At 37.3% G+C, this 14,128-nt stretch overlaps 2 protein-coding genes across 4 annotated transcripts; both read left to right on the top strand.

The window, feature by feature from the left end:
* The first annotated feature begins 4,664 nt into the window (after positions 1–4,664).
* LOC115664913 (proline-rich extensin-like protein EPR1) lies at positions 4,665–6,404 on the top strand. 2 transcript variants are annotated; one of them, XM_030586788.2, is made up of 2 exons: positions 4,665–5,010; positions 5,357–6,404. In XM_030586788.2, exons 1-2 carry the CDS (start codon positions 4,854–4,856, stop codon positions 6,058–6,060), a joined length of 861 nt encoding a protein of 286 aa, XP_030442648.1. In that variant the 5' UTR covers positions 4,665–4,853; the 3' UTR covers positions 6,061–6,404. The 2 variants fall into 2 exon arrangements, with proteins under 2 accessions (XP_030442648.1, XP_056176516.1); XM_056320541.1 differs by having other exon boundaries at positions 4,666–5,010; positions 5,289–6,404.
* Positions 6,405–10,415: 4,011 nt separating this feature from the next.
* On the top strand, positions 10,416–13,078 carry LOC115689040 (protein HEADING DATE REPRESSOR 1). Of its 2 annotated transcripts, none has more exons than XM_056320207.1 (3): positions 10,416–10,768; positions 12,171–12,496; positions 12,605–13,078. In XM_056320207.1, the coding sequence occupies exons 1-3, from the start codon at positions 10,654–10,656 to the stop codon at positions 12,806–12,808; spliced, it is 645 nt and encodes a 214-aa protein (XP_056176182.1). In that variant the 5' UTR covers positions 10,416–10,653; the 3' UTR covers positions 12,809–13,078. The 2 variants fall into 2 exon arrangements, with proteins under 2 accessions (XP_056176182.1, XP_056176183.1); XM_056320208.1 differs by having other exon boundaries at positions 10,433–10,750.
* The last annotated feature ends 1,050 nt before the right edge of the window (positions 13,079–14,128 follow it).

Below are 14,128 nucleotides of genomic sequence, written 5' to 3'. Positions count from 1 at the left end.
ACAGGTGTACCAGTTTGGGGTTTTTTATGATAAAAAAATAGTTTGGGGTAAATGTGTCACAAGTGTACTAGTAAGTTGCACAAATTAAGATGGCTATATTCATATAGAATTGATAAATTTGAGACATCTATAAGCGAGACAAATATGAGTTGATAAATGACAACAAAAATTGGTAAATTAGAAAAAGTGAAAATAAAGTTGGTAAATAACTCAAATGAAAGTTAGCATCTCAAAAGTGATTGGTAATTTTGTCGAAAAAATTTGTTAAGTAATTCAACGGAAATTTTATACACGAATTGGTAAATTTGAGGTGTTAAAAAAAAAAGACAAATAAAACTTAGTAAACTATAGGAAAACTTCATAACCCCTAAAATTATAAAAAATAAAAGTTAGTAATTTCATGAAGGTATTAATATGTTATCAACGAGTAACCGGAAAATTAAGTGGTTGGTAACTTTTTTCACAACGATATTTTAACACTTATCGACTCTTCCAAACACGTATCGGTATGAAATAAAAAAAAAATTTAGGACGAAACTATTTGATGGTCCACATTCATGAGCTCCAAAGTCTACTTTTTCTACATCTCTTGGTGTCATAATTTAAGGTTTTAACTCATGAACTAGGGAGTCTGCTTTTTCTACACCTCTTGGTGTCATAATTAAAGGTTTAAACTCCTGATTCAACTGATGTTCCCATGCTGTGGCGGCAGAAGACAAGGACTATTCATGTGCATGTGACTGCATTGGGGTGGGGGGGCGCAACCAAAGCCAACATGGGAACAGCTTTGCAGAGGAGAATCCTTATTTGCAGAGCAGTTTGACCCCATTAGGAAAATCATTTGATTAGATTAGTTCCCACTCCACTAGCCAGCAAACGTTCTTACTTGCATTTTCATCCGCAAGTCTCAAGATTTGGGGTCCATTTACGAGGCGCATCGAATGAATTTATGTGAGCCTACTCCATCACGGCCATTCGATTTTCTAGAGTCTCAAATGAAATCAAACAAAATAAGAGTCGCGAGCATATGTATCGTGCGCGCATATAAGCTAAGTACCCCTAACTGCACGAAGTGTTATGGGTCGATCACTTCGAGTCCAACGTATAGATTGTGCTAAAGATATTTTGGATTATGTTTAAGTAATCAATATAGCAACAGTGGATCGATCATGAAAGCATGGTAATAGCTCGGCTACGTGGGATAAGGGTAACATTGTGATCTGATGTACCCAGTCATATGCCTAAAAGATCTCTATACATCGGACATTACTGAAAGTAAAATTATGCACTGCCCGCAAATTCTGACTATATGAGCAAAGTTTCTCAATTGAATGACTACTTTAGCCAAAAAGACATAATGCATTCAGAGTTACTAAATCCAGGATGCAAATATATTGAAACAATTAAAATTTTTACCTAGCTTTTTTGTTTCCCTTTCACTAATATCAAATCACTGCAGATACACACTTCCTGCTCAATGTAATGGTTTGAATTGCCTTACTTGCATTATCTATATTAGTACTATGTAAAGTAAGCACTTGAATTTCGAACCAAAAAAAAGTAAGCGCTTGAATTTAGTGTCACATCCCAAGAAGACAATAATAATCTTGCGAATTATCTAATTTTTTTATTAAGGTACTCATAAATTTCCATTTTGACAAATGTGATACCGACTTAGTCTCATCAATTATTATTAAACTTTTACAGCAAAACATTCTTCATTGAGCATCTTTTATAGAAATTTCATGTGCTTGGCAATATAGCTCAGGCAACTGCAGCTCTCAAAATGTTATATTTATTTAAATGGGAAGAACCTAATGTTTTTTTTATTCAAATATACAGATATGGATATATAGATAATATTTGAATTTTGGCGACAAATTCATCGATAAGTATCTTTTCGCTGAGAGAAGCTAAGCAAAAGAAAGTAAACCCTTACTCTCCGGCGTCACATCGCACGTGGATGGATGCACTACTGACGACCTACCCCCACTTACAAAAATGCATGTGCACCTCACGCAAGCATAACAAAAAAAACAAAGAGAGGGAATGCTGTCCTTACGAGCATCGGGATGTACTATTTTCTTATTTAATTCTCACCAAAACATGGATTAATTAAATTTACGACATGTGATTAAGGAAAGGTTGGTAACCTAAGTGACTTTCTGGTGATGTACAATTCCCGCTGGAGCTTGTGCGGGAGTGACTTTACCGGCCACCATGCACAAACAGATTTTCCTTCATTGGCAACTCAACTAGATGATCGCTTGAATAATTTGAACAATATTTTTCAAAAAAATAATCACTTGAATCATTTACACAAAAAAAACGAACGAAAAAATATTTTTATCGTCTACGAAATTATTTAGACATAAATTGTTATCAATAATGGAAATATTTTTTATTAGCTAATCATTTCAAGCAATACAAACGATTATATTCTGGAAAATATTTTTCAAATCATTCGCTTTTCGCGAAACAAACAGAAATGTAGTACAATAAATAGTCTAAACTTAAGTAAGATCGACCGGTAGCGAAGAAGTTTGATTGGACACGCATGTTTGTATAATCAAACATTAAAAATCACGATGTTCATATTTCTAGAAACCTAATGATTATGAAAATGTCCATACACCTTAGAGTAAAGACGGAATATCCGTACATACTTTTTACATATGTTTTTTCCCCGTGACATGAGAATTGGGACCCTTATCAAATCTAGGGTTTTATTCCTTTTTTCTTCCTTCCTTCCTTCTTTTTCCTTTTACTTTGTTCTTCTTTGTTGTAGTGTCTATGTAAGTAAGATACCTACTGAGAGATTAACATAGACTTCACATCCATGTCCTCATGCATATATAACCAGGAGTAAATGGGAGAAGATGCCTAACAGAAAATATCAGTATTTGTGATAAAAACAACGAGAGAAAATATTTTCTTAGCTAATTAGGTGACTGCTGCGTGGTCCATAAATCCCACTTTAATCGCTGAGGAGTAGTAGATAGATATGGTTATAGATTCATCGACTATCTGTCGACCTCATCAACCCTGAGCTCTGCTGTTTTGGACCTTCTGACACTTGCAGAAGATGGATATATAATTGTCCTCTAAGGTTGATAAGACTGTACATTGTCTGCTTGATGCGAATTTAAGTATTTTTGATAAGTGAGTTCGAACTACAGGATGTTGGACTTGTTTATGCACTCGTTCATATCACGCCGTATCATTTTGTATTCCATTCTGATGTACCACCCATATACATGAATAGCATTCTCAATTGAATAATCAATCTCAATTCTATTTGAAAAACATGACGCATGGCACGAAAGAACATATATATTAATATCAAATAAGGGTTTGGCTTTTGAGGAATTTGTTGGAATGTCCAATTCGAAAATTTAAACAAGTAATCGAAGGGAGACTACAGATATGCAAAAGGTATTACGATAAAGTATTTAAGCGTTATGAGGTCGTATTTATTGAATATTTAAATAAGCGAGAATGAATAAAGTGATTGGGCTTTCAACATATATATCATTGTAGAATCACATGGTAAAGGAATTCTAGTAAATAATTTTCTTTATAGCATTTGCAGATGAGAGTTGTCACTTCATTACTGTTTGCTTAAATAATGCTTTATGCGAGGGGCATACTATATATAAATCCTTAATAGATTGATGTGTCTTTTGTGTATGCTTGTTATAGAAAGAAATGGTTCAGATGACGACGGGAATGGCATATTCCAATTAATAAAGGTAATGATAATTGGTTGAGATACTATACTTAGTCAAGAGCATCATTAAAAGTGCTTGAGCCATCATTATAGATTAGTAAATATTTTATAGCTAGACAAAAAGTTAAGATAATACATCGAAAAGTGACTATCTAACAGCTACAAAAAAAAAAAAATCACGGCGAAAAGAAAAAAACAAAGAAAAGATGTATAATTACTTCGATTCGGTTAAATCATATGTTAGGAAAACATTTGAACCTAATTAAAATCCGCAGATCTGTGAACAATCAAATCGACATGTACCACCCATATTTTCTATGTTGTAATCGATCTGCTAAAGAAGTTATCATAAGAGCGAGTCTACCTATAATTAGCTATTTTCTTATAAATCACATACAGATCATGAGATATATCGACAAATCGATAATGGATTACTACCTAAATTAGTTAGTTCTTGACGCTGTAATAGTGATTTTGTGCCGTCAAAATTGAACAGAAACTTTAGCATGTAATTGAGTTATAATTCAAGATCACAAGACGACACAAAGTGAAATGCACCACGTGCTGCGACCGGCTGCTAGTTCTGCACGTGCTGCGACACCTAACTTCGACTCAACTCCGTCCGACTCAACTTGTTCTCGTTCCTGCATGGTGACGGAAATCAACACGCACAGCTCGAAGACTCTCCCCCCAGAAAACACACACAGAGTCATAGAAAACACAAGCGTTGACCACGACCATCCGGGGGGCTCTTCATTTTCCAAAGCGCTTAAAAAAACTGAAAACCCTAAAATGTGAAAGGAGGAAGACCGTGCACAGAGGACAAGGTCTTGTTTGTCGAGTGATTGTCTTCATTCAATGAGAGAGACAGAGAGAACTGGTATTTCGTATTTGTATTGCCAATTAAATTCTGCGTGGACCGCGCGCGCTAGTACATGCAATCCTCAGTTCAATACAGGAGGGGAGCCACGGAAAAATGGGGAAGAAGACCAAGAAAAGGTTGTCTCCTGTGGCTAGTCTTTATTAAACTGAGGAAACGGTGGCGTTACAGCTTTGACGTCAACATTTACATACTCCAGATAAGCGATCTCGCCTCTATATATAGCCACTTGAGTTAACCTTAATGGGTATCATTAATAAGAAGCAACCCCGTTGGGACGCAAGGGTTCCAATCATGGGGGCTTCTCATTATTCTTTTGCTCACTCTCTGTCTAATCTCCTCCTCCTCCTCCTCCTTCTGGCCATTGCTGCTCAAGTTCGAGCAAGACCTCTACTTGCAGGTAGCCCTTCCGACTTTGCCCATTCGCTACAACATGATTTTCCCCTTGCCGCAGTTCACGTTTAATGTTTTTGGACCCTAGTTCTTTTCATGTATATCACATGAGAAGTTCTATCATGACACTCTAGCTAATGATCTGGTCATTTCAATTGGTATTAGCATAAGATTTTTTGCTGCATGCAGTTTTTCGAAATAAAAAGATCAACTTTCATGTATGAATGACAAGAAAGAAGATCAAAAGCTGGCTCAGCCGCTAATAAACCGCTTTTGGTTTCCAAGGACTATCTTGATTTTCACTGGAAAGCTGAAACTGGTAACTGAAGAATTATATTGCGTGTGAACTGCAGAGAGTTTGACAATGACAATTGAAGACTATGGAAGGTCATTGAGGCCACTGACTCTGCGACATGCGGCGTCGCCACCTGTAACGAGGCCACGCAAGGAGATGCCTGCAACAGCGGTGACTACGACAACAAATAACGATCATTATGACGAAGTTGTGGGACGGCCATACTCTCCACCACCACCACCTGCTCCAAAAGTATCTCCACCGATCCACCACATCACGTGCTTATACTGTCCTCCTTCGGACGATGATTTAATCATATCAATGGCTACTGATCTCGATTCTGAGGCACCATCTAAATCACCACCTCCAAAAGTATCACCGCCATCGAAGCAAGCGAAGGATGATCTTGAGAGGCCATCAAGATCACCACCTCCAGCTCCAAAAGTAGCACCCCCACGGAAACCAGGGACCGACGATTTTGAGGCGCCATCAAGATCACCACCTCCACCTCCAAAAGTAGCGCCCCCGTGGAAACCAGGGACCAACGATTTTGAGGCGCCATCAAGATCACCACCTCCACCCCCAAAAGTATCACCCCCATCCCAGCATATTAACAATTCCAAGAGGACATACAAATCACCACCGCCATCTCAGAATTCATCGCCTTCGACGCACCAGTTAACCGAAGAATTTGGCCGAATTATTATGAGTAATTTCGAAAGGTCCCCGCCCTCTGCAGAGTCATATCATTCAGCTTATTAATTCCCTTCATAGTCCTTAGTTCTAAGAGCTGCCTTTAATTTTGGGTGTGTTGATCGTTTGATTCTGTAGCTGCTGAATTTTTTTGTATCGAGTGTGATGTGAATATGAAGTGTTTTCAAGGTATAATGTTGTAAAGTTGCGGCTAGTTAGTGTACTTTGTAATTAGATGGAAGTTTAGCTGGATCAGTTCAAATCTGCATGAAGCTCCAAACTACAGTTGGTTGGGTACATATCTCGGAGTTGACTAAGATTCTAAGAGTATGTATCCAGCTAAGCTGCGTGGCTCATGCCATTATATATATGTTTTCAGATAACTGGGATTTATAAAAGAAAAACATGCTTCATAGATTTAGAATAAGTTCTCGCTCTTTAGGTTATACCAAGAAAAAGTCCGTCTTCCAGATATTGACTTGCTCGCAGTTTGGACTTGGAGTTGGAAACATGCTTCATGGATTTAGAATAAGTTCTCGCTCTCTAGGTTATACCAAGAAAAAGTCCGTCTTCCAGATATTGACTTGCTCGCAGTTTGGACTTGGAGTTGGGGAGCTCTCATTGAATATTGTCAATAAACTAAACTCGTATTTTGAAACACAATCGCGTGTTTGCATCTTGATCTCAATGTTCTACTTGGCGTATATACATACTCTAGATTCCCATTAACTGATCTCCAACCAAATGTTTGTCTGAATCTTGTCCATGGAGAGCTAGTTTTTTGAGCTATGGATTGAGCAAGACTTGAAATGTTCATGGTATAGTATCAGTACATAATTTCTCCCCGTAAGCAAAAGCAATAAAAGAGAGCAAAGAAAAAAGATACTTCATTTCACGAAAGGATTAAGTGTGATCGACCATTCATCTTTTGGCCTGCGCTCACCGACAAAGGAGGCGCAAAAATTGAAAATGATGATTTTTACATGTATGATTTTTCTAGTAATGTGAAATTTATGGTTTTCATTTTCTGTCTTAAGATTATAAGATTGCTATTTGTGGTCTTCTGGATCAGTTTTGTGGCAAGCCGACGGAGTCAGCATGGACCGAAATGGGATATTCCAATTAACTTGAAACTTTCAAATCTTACTTTGAATAAGTTGGCTTCCAAATTAACAAAAATTGAATTTCATCTAGTATTGAGGAATTAATAAATGCTTTGGAACTTTGCTAGTAACAACAATAACTTACTTTGATATTGAAAAAGTTATTAAGAACTCACCGAAATCACTAATTACTGTAAGGCGAAAACTTGCATTTCAAAGAAATTACAAATCAATGTGAAAGATTACGAAATGTGATGTACTACAATTTACTTAGGAATGTTCAAAGGACACATTCAGTGAGTTTCTTGACGAACTCGTAAATTTTCATTCAAAGTAACCAAAAGTGATTCGTGAAATTACATCTTGTATTGACAAAATTCTAAAAACTTTGGAAAGTCACTAAAAATTGATTTTTATAATACAAGAAGACTTATTTTTTAAATTCAAAATTATTAACCATTGGACAAGCAACGTGATTACTTCTTAAGCAACTTCTTAGTGACTTTCAAATTCAGTTAATACTTTTGAATTTGAAAGCTAAGTTTCATCTTATGAAGTAACCCAATTATAATGTCAAATAGATCTATAAAAGCATTATATCCAATAAATTAGACAATGATTATTTAATATTTTTTGATAATTTAGTACTTTTATTCTTCTTTTTCTTTATAAAAAAAATCAGTTGTATTCTCATAATTCAAGTTGAGTAACTCTGAAATAGCTCGAAAGAAAACGCTTGGACATTTGATTTTTTTAGTGGTCTCTAACCCCTTTTTATTTGTCTTCTCTACATTTTAGTAAATTTTACCGTCAAAGAAGTATATTTAGATCTATAAATTATTCGTATTACTCCATATTGTTTGCGGTAATTTATCAAAGTCAAAAGCAGTACATCAGTCGTGAGTTAGATAGCAATTTTTTATTGCACCACACTAGGTTGAAGAGATAATAAAGAAAATCAGACATTTTAGAATAAACTACTTTTTCAGCAGTTCATATAAGCACATTTGAAATTCAATGACCTTTTTCTTATAAATAGAAAAGTTGGATCTCTTTTCATTTTTCTTTCTTTCAATTGGTTTGTCATACCTAAGTATAGTTACAATAAGCGAGCAACAATTTCATAAATAATAGTAATGTCATACACTTACAAATCTGTGCTCTCTCATCTTCACTAAAATTAGTAAAAAGTAATGTCATGTACTTCAATAATTTTCTGATGTAAAGTTGAGTTTTATAGTGTCCAAATGAAAAAAAAGGGGAAAAGTATGAAAAAAGTTCTAAATCTATTGTGTTGGTATTAATTCAGTCCTAAACCCATCAATTGGATCAATTTATTGGTACCGATTCAGTCCATTCGGCCAATTTAGGCCGGAAATTGTTGACATGAATGCTGGCTGTTCTCCGTACCACGATTGGCGCTAACGTGAACATTTTTATTTAATTTTTAAATACTTTTTTGATTTTTTTATTAATTTTTTCTTTTCACCAACCTCCATGATGGCCGGCGACCCGTCGGTTGCTGGGGAGGGCGAGGGCTAGGACGCCTTGGCCGGCCTTTCGCAAGAGTTGGATGAGGCTGGCCCTCGCAAAATCTGGTGAGGGGATCCTTGCCTAGCCCTCTATCTCTCGCTCGACGAGGAAATGCAAAATCGTGACACACGAAAAATGATGAGATGACGAGAGAGAGAGAGAGAGAGAGAGAGGCAGCAGCTAAGGGAAGACTAGGGTTTGAGATCAGGACATAAGGAACGTACGGATTCAGGAAAGAGAAATCAGGAGAGGTTTCGGCGAGGATGGGGTTAGGAATCGAATGTATGACTACTTATACTCGGTAACTTATAACCTATGATTGATTATTTTTGTATACAGTGATAGATCTAATGCTCTAGAAATATATAAATACTAAAATTAGCATATATAAATTGATTTTGGGCCCGGGCTATCACTAACTTCTTGGATGATGAAGTAAAGATGATGCATTCGTTTCGCAAAAAATAAGTGATTTGGAAAATATTTTTCAAAAAATGATTGCTTATATCGTTTAGAAAAATTAGTCAACGAAAAATATTTTTATCATCGATAACAATCTATGCCTAATTATTTTCGTGGATAATGAAAATTTTTTCTATTTATTTATTTTTGTAAACGATACAAGCGATTATTTTTCGAAAAATGTTTTTCAAATCGTTCATTTTCTACGAAACAAATACACACTAAGTGAAAAATTAGCTTAGTATAAGATTTGCATGGGCACAAGGTGAAAATCTATGGAAAGCCCCACGCAGTTGATGGCCGTCCTACATGGTACGGTTGGCGTTGACTTGGACATTTCATTTAATTTTTTAATATTTTTTTTGAATTTTTTATTAATTTTTTTCTTTTGTTTTTTCCTTATTTCCCTTTGCCAATCGCCAACCTCCATGATGGCCAACGAAGACAAGGGTCAGGATACCCTCGCCAGATCCAATGAGAGGACCCTTACCCAGCCCTCAACCTCGACCGGCAAGGAAATACAAAATAGCAACAGCTCCGATGAAAAACACAGAGAGAGAGAGAGGACTAGGGTTTGAGATGAGGGCTTAAGGAACGTACGAATTCAGGAAAGAGACAGCAAGAGAGGTTTTTTTCGAGGATGGGGTGAGGAAAACAAAGAAAAGAGAGATCAGCAATGCAATCTTACGCGGTATGAAAATTCATTTTTTATTATATAAGTATCAAACTTTCGACTCCAGTAATCTCAAAATATGCATGCAAACTGCTTCATTCACATATGTCGATGAATCTACTCAAAGGCAAATCGATGGGCATAACCCCTGACATTACTACGAGCAGAAGACTCTACCAGACTAGCCGAATCCAAAGTTAAGTGCATTACCAATTATCTATAGTCCATAATTGGTTAAGATTGTATACATTGATCATGTATTACAAATATGAAAATATTATAATAAACATATAGATTCACGAGAGTGGCTCTTGAGTTTACTATGAGTATGACAAACGTGATTCAAGCATGAGATCCATAATACCATAATTAAATGTATGACTACTTATACTCGGCAACTTATAATCTATGAGTAATTATTTTTGTATACAGTAATAGATCTAATGCTTTAGAAGTATATAAATACTAAAATTACTTCACATATAAATTTATTTTAGGCCCGGCCTATCACTTAATATCTTAACGACGAAGTAAAGATCCTAAACGAAAAACTCAGCTTAGTATAAAGATTTGCATGGGCACGGGGTGAAAATCCGTGGAAAGCCCCCCAGGCTTCTTGGAATTTGGCCGTTTGATTCAACGTGGCTGTGCCTGGTCCCCTCCTACTCTGGAGACATGAAATGGACCCGACACGACATCATCGTCAAAGCGTCGTCCTCTCTCTCTCTCTCTCTCGGGTTTCTTTGGTAGGAGCAGCTGAAACTCCAAGAAAGCTGATGCGGAAGCAATCTGCTGCAACCATAAAGATCCATTCTTTTAGCGCTTCTGTACGATCACTTTCGTGGTGCACGAGGGGGGGTCTTGGGATTTTGTTTGCTCTGATCTCTTCCAATGGAGCCAGCGTCTAACAACAGTCCGAATGGGACTCTGCAAGGCTTCTCTCATGTGACCGATGCTCCAGTTCTTTGGAAATCTCGAAAGAGATCAGGTATCGACTGCCTAAACAGTACAATTGCTTAGCTCTGTTTCTGCTCTGTTTCTCAATATGGGTTAGAGTTGAAGAGAACTGATGATGATTGATTGATGCATGGATGATGGGGGGGGGGACGTCATTTAGGAACTAACTGTAGCAGAACCCATCTGGGTTTTCAATTGGGGCTATGCATGATTGCGGAAGATAGGGTTCTGTGAAGGATTCTATTATAGTTTTACTTGTTTTTTCTTACTCGCTATTAGCTGAATCATGTTAAGACCGTTTGAATAGTGCATTGTGTTGCACCTTCATTTGCTTCCCCAATGGAGGGTAATGATCTTACTCAGTACCTGGAATTCCATCCACCAGGAAAATGGTAAAAAAAAGAACTTCTCCTCTCGCTGAATTTCTTCTTGGTCACCTCTTATTCTTCCTCTCTGAAATGCTGGTGCTTGAAAATATGAATGTCTAGGACTCTGTCTGTCATGCTGTGCAACTTATGTTTCACTAGTGCATTTCTCTGATTCAATCTGCTGTATAATAGCAGATACCATTAAGTCACTAACGGGAGTCGTTTAAGTCATCCCAACGACTCAAGTGCTATTTCACATATGATGCAATTCGCCTTTAACTTTGTGCTGCAACAAATTTCCGTCTTGTCAATAGATTATGAGAGTTCTGCACTTGCAGCTGCCCTTCTACTTCATTCCTTTCTCTGATGGAAAGATCAATGGATATGCTAGGAGTTGAATACTTTATTATTGGTGCCCCTCCAATTTCTTGGCGATGACTTAAGTATGATGTTACTCCGAGTTCTTTTATTAAATTTAGGCTATCAGATTGCAGGATGAGATTGACAAGTTGCAGAATTGGCTACTCATCGCTTGCACTTTTTATTGTTCTCCATTTTTGCGATTCCTGAATCTGATGATCGGGCAAAGTTTGTCCATTTTCAAAATTAAAGCTCTAGTGTTTCTAATGAAATACGGATCCCACCCATTTCATTTGTTCGCGAGTCTTAGTGAAGCGTGACCCATCATGTCATTATGACCCGAGCAGCAGGATCTTCCATTGTAAGCTTCAGTATCTCCGGAAAATTCTTTGAAATCTAAAGCAAGAAAGGCCCTTTCGTTTTCAAATATCTGAAAGTGAAAGGAGGACACTTTTCATCGACGTTCACATGTTCTCAGTGGTACTCTTTGTAATTGTTAGGTACGGAATGAATGGTTTGCCCAAGCATCATATCTGTAGTTAGTCCCTCTTATGAAATCTCTGCTTACTTTTGCCGCACACAGAAGAACATATGGTGTTGATACTTGGTTCCATGAACTATACCTGTTACAAATATTATGGGCACTCTATAAGTTGCTTGATTCTAGTTAGAATTGAGTCTCAATAACTTGGGACTATAAATGCTATATTTTGATTTTCACAGCAAATGCCCGGAATTTTGACAAGACCATGGCAGACGCTGCTGATAATACACCTACTAAACAAGAAGAGATGACAATGGACGAGAAGATGCAGGATTCGACACCACTGTCCGTTCTGTCTGTGAAGCGCAAAGCTCTTTTTGAGCCATTAGAACCGATAAAGGATATCAACAGTGGAAGACCATCTGCTGAATCCCTGCTCCCGCCACCAGATTTCGACACAGCAAGCTATCCACGTGGCTGGCTAGTTGGAAAGAAACGCAAACTAGTTAATGTGGATGTTGTTGAAAGCATGAGAAGAATTGCCATTCAAGAGATGAACAGAAAGGTGCAACTCCTCTTATCTCATAAGTTATCCTCAGTCTTGCTTCTTCATTATATTAGAAAGTCAGAAACAGAGAACTAAGGATCTCGTGCTTGCAATTTCTGTGTGCAGGACCGGGAAATTGATGGTCTAAATGAGCAGCTGGAAGAGGACTCTAGGGTACTGGAACATCTTCAGCTACAGCTCCTGGAGGAAAAGAGGAAACGCGTGGAAGTAGAGAGGGAAAATGCAATGCTGCAGGATCAAATATCAATGCTGATGAATATGATGCAGGAGAATGACCAGATAGACGAAGAAAGGCAAGGCGAGCCATGATCACCGAGTCTTTGTTGATAAATAGTTTTCTCAATTCTGGGTAAATCTTGTTCAGTATTCATCTTATATAGCTAAAATCGACCATGCATATATGTTAGTAATATCATCAATGGATCCTTGTGCATATTATATCTCTAGCGAGCTCGAATATGCTTAACTCTGGTAGTAGTCCAACCTACATCTGTCGAGCTGTTAATTTGTGTATTCTGTACCTGGTTTCAGTGAATCCTTGTAGATATTGAAAGCATAAGTTAAGTTTTTAGTTTCCTATGGATCATACTTCTCTCGAACAACAAGCAAGATAGATCAAATAGCAATTTCTTCCACTTCAGGACTTACATTGAGATTAGAAAGTTAAGGAGAGAAGACCTTTCATTGTTTGGTTTCTGAGACTGCCTGTGATATGAGTTACTATTCTGATGCCTTCCTCGACTTCATCTGTGCTACTCGTGACTGGTGATTCTTGTTTTGAGACCTCATGTTCCATGCAAAGAGAGAATGTATGGTACCGCAATGGTTCCAGAATCTTGGTTTGAGATTCCATCACTTGTGCACATTCCAACCATTTGGCATCATAAAATATGCATGTAACGGTGAATGCCCACATAATTAGCTTCATCAACGTGAAGTTATTTTGCAAGAGTCCCCTTTTGGATAGCCATGACAGTTCTAGTGGGTTTCAGAGTTGTTGGTTTTGGTTTTGCGAACGAACAGGTGTTGCATGCTTGGCTGAATTGCCGATAAAACGCATGGAAGTTGCTAATGTTTCAGTCGAGAAAGCTATGTGTGAGTAGAAGTAAATTTCTGTGAAACTTCGGAACCAAATGGAGAAGGTATTCACAACTAGATATGGTTTATACCCTACAGATGGAACTTGTTTATTGCTTTCATGTTGCTCGAGAGGGAAAAGAAAAGGGACTTTTCATCACCCTGTGAGTGCTAAAATCAGCCAGCTTTTGCCATTGCAAATACTAAATTAGGCTTGGGAAACTTTTCTACTGGATGACATAAACCCACTCATTATTGTTTGCGTTAAATGAATGCAGTTTTTCTCTTCTTTTTACCTTTTTCTTGAATCTCAACGACCGCTCCGCATTTGTTTCCTAGGAGATCCAAGATTGCAGCTCACTCTCTCAAGCACTTGTGCTTTTAGATAAGAACCATGAACTGCTACTTTCGGTCTCTTTTGATGCTCCTTTTACTTAGACAAAAGCTGTACTAATGGATGGATTCTCCTCTTTCTTTTCTCTATCAGAATAATAATGATGAAATTATGGCACGGAAATAATTATATGAGAAAGTTCCGAGAAATATTTCATG

Source organism: Syzygium oleosum, unplaced genomic scaffold, assembly GCF_021117445.2.
Source record: "Syzygium oleosum isolate NSW1041296 unplaced genomic scaffold, Sole_v2.1 Sole_v2.20, whole genome shotgun sequence".
In the NCBI taxonomy this organism is placed as follows: domain Eukaryota; kingdom Viridiplantae; phylum Streptophyta; class Magnoliopsida; order Myrtales; family Myrtaceae; genus Syzygium; species Syzygium oleosum.
Note: the sequence above shows the minus strand (reverse complement) of the source record. Positions and strands in the feature narration are given on the sequence as shown.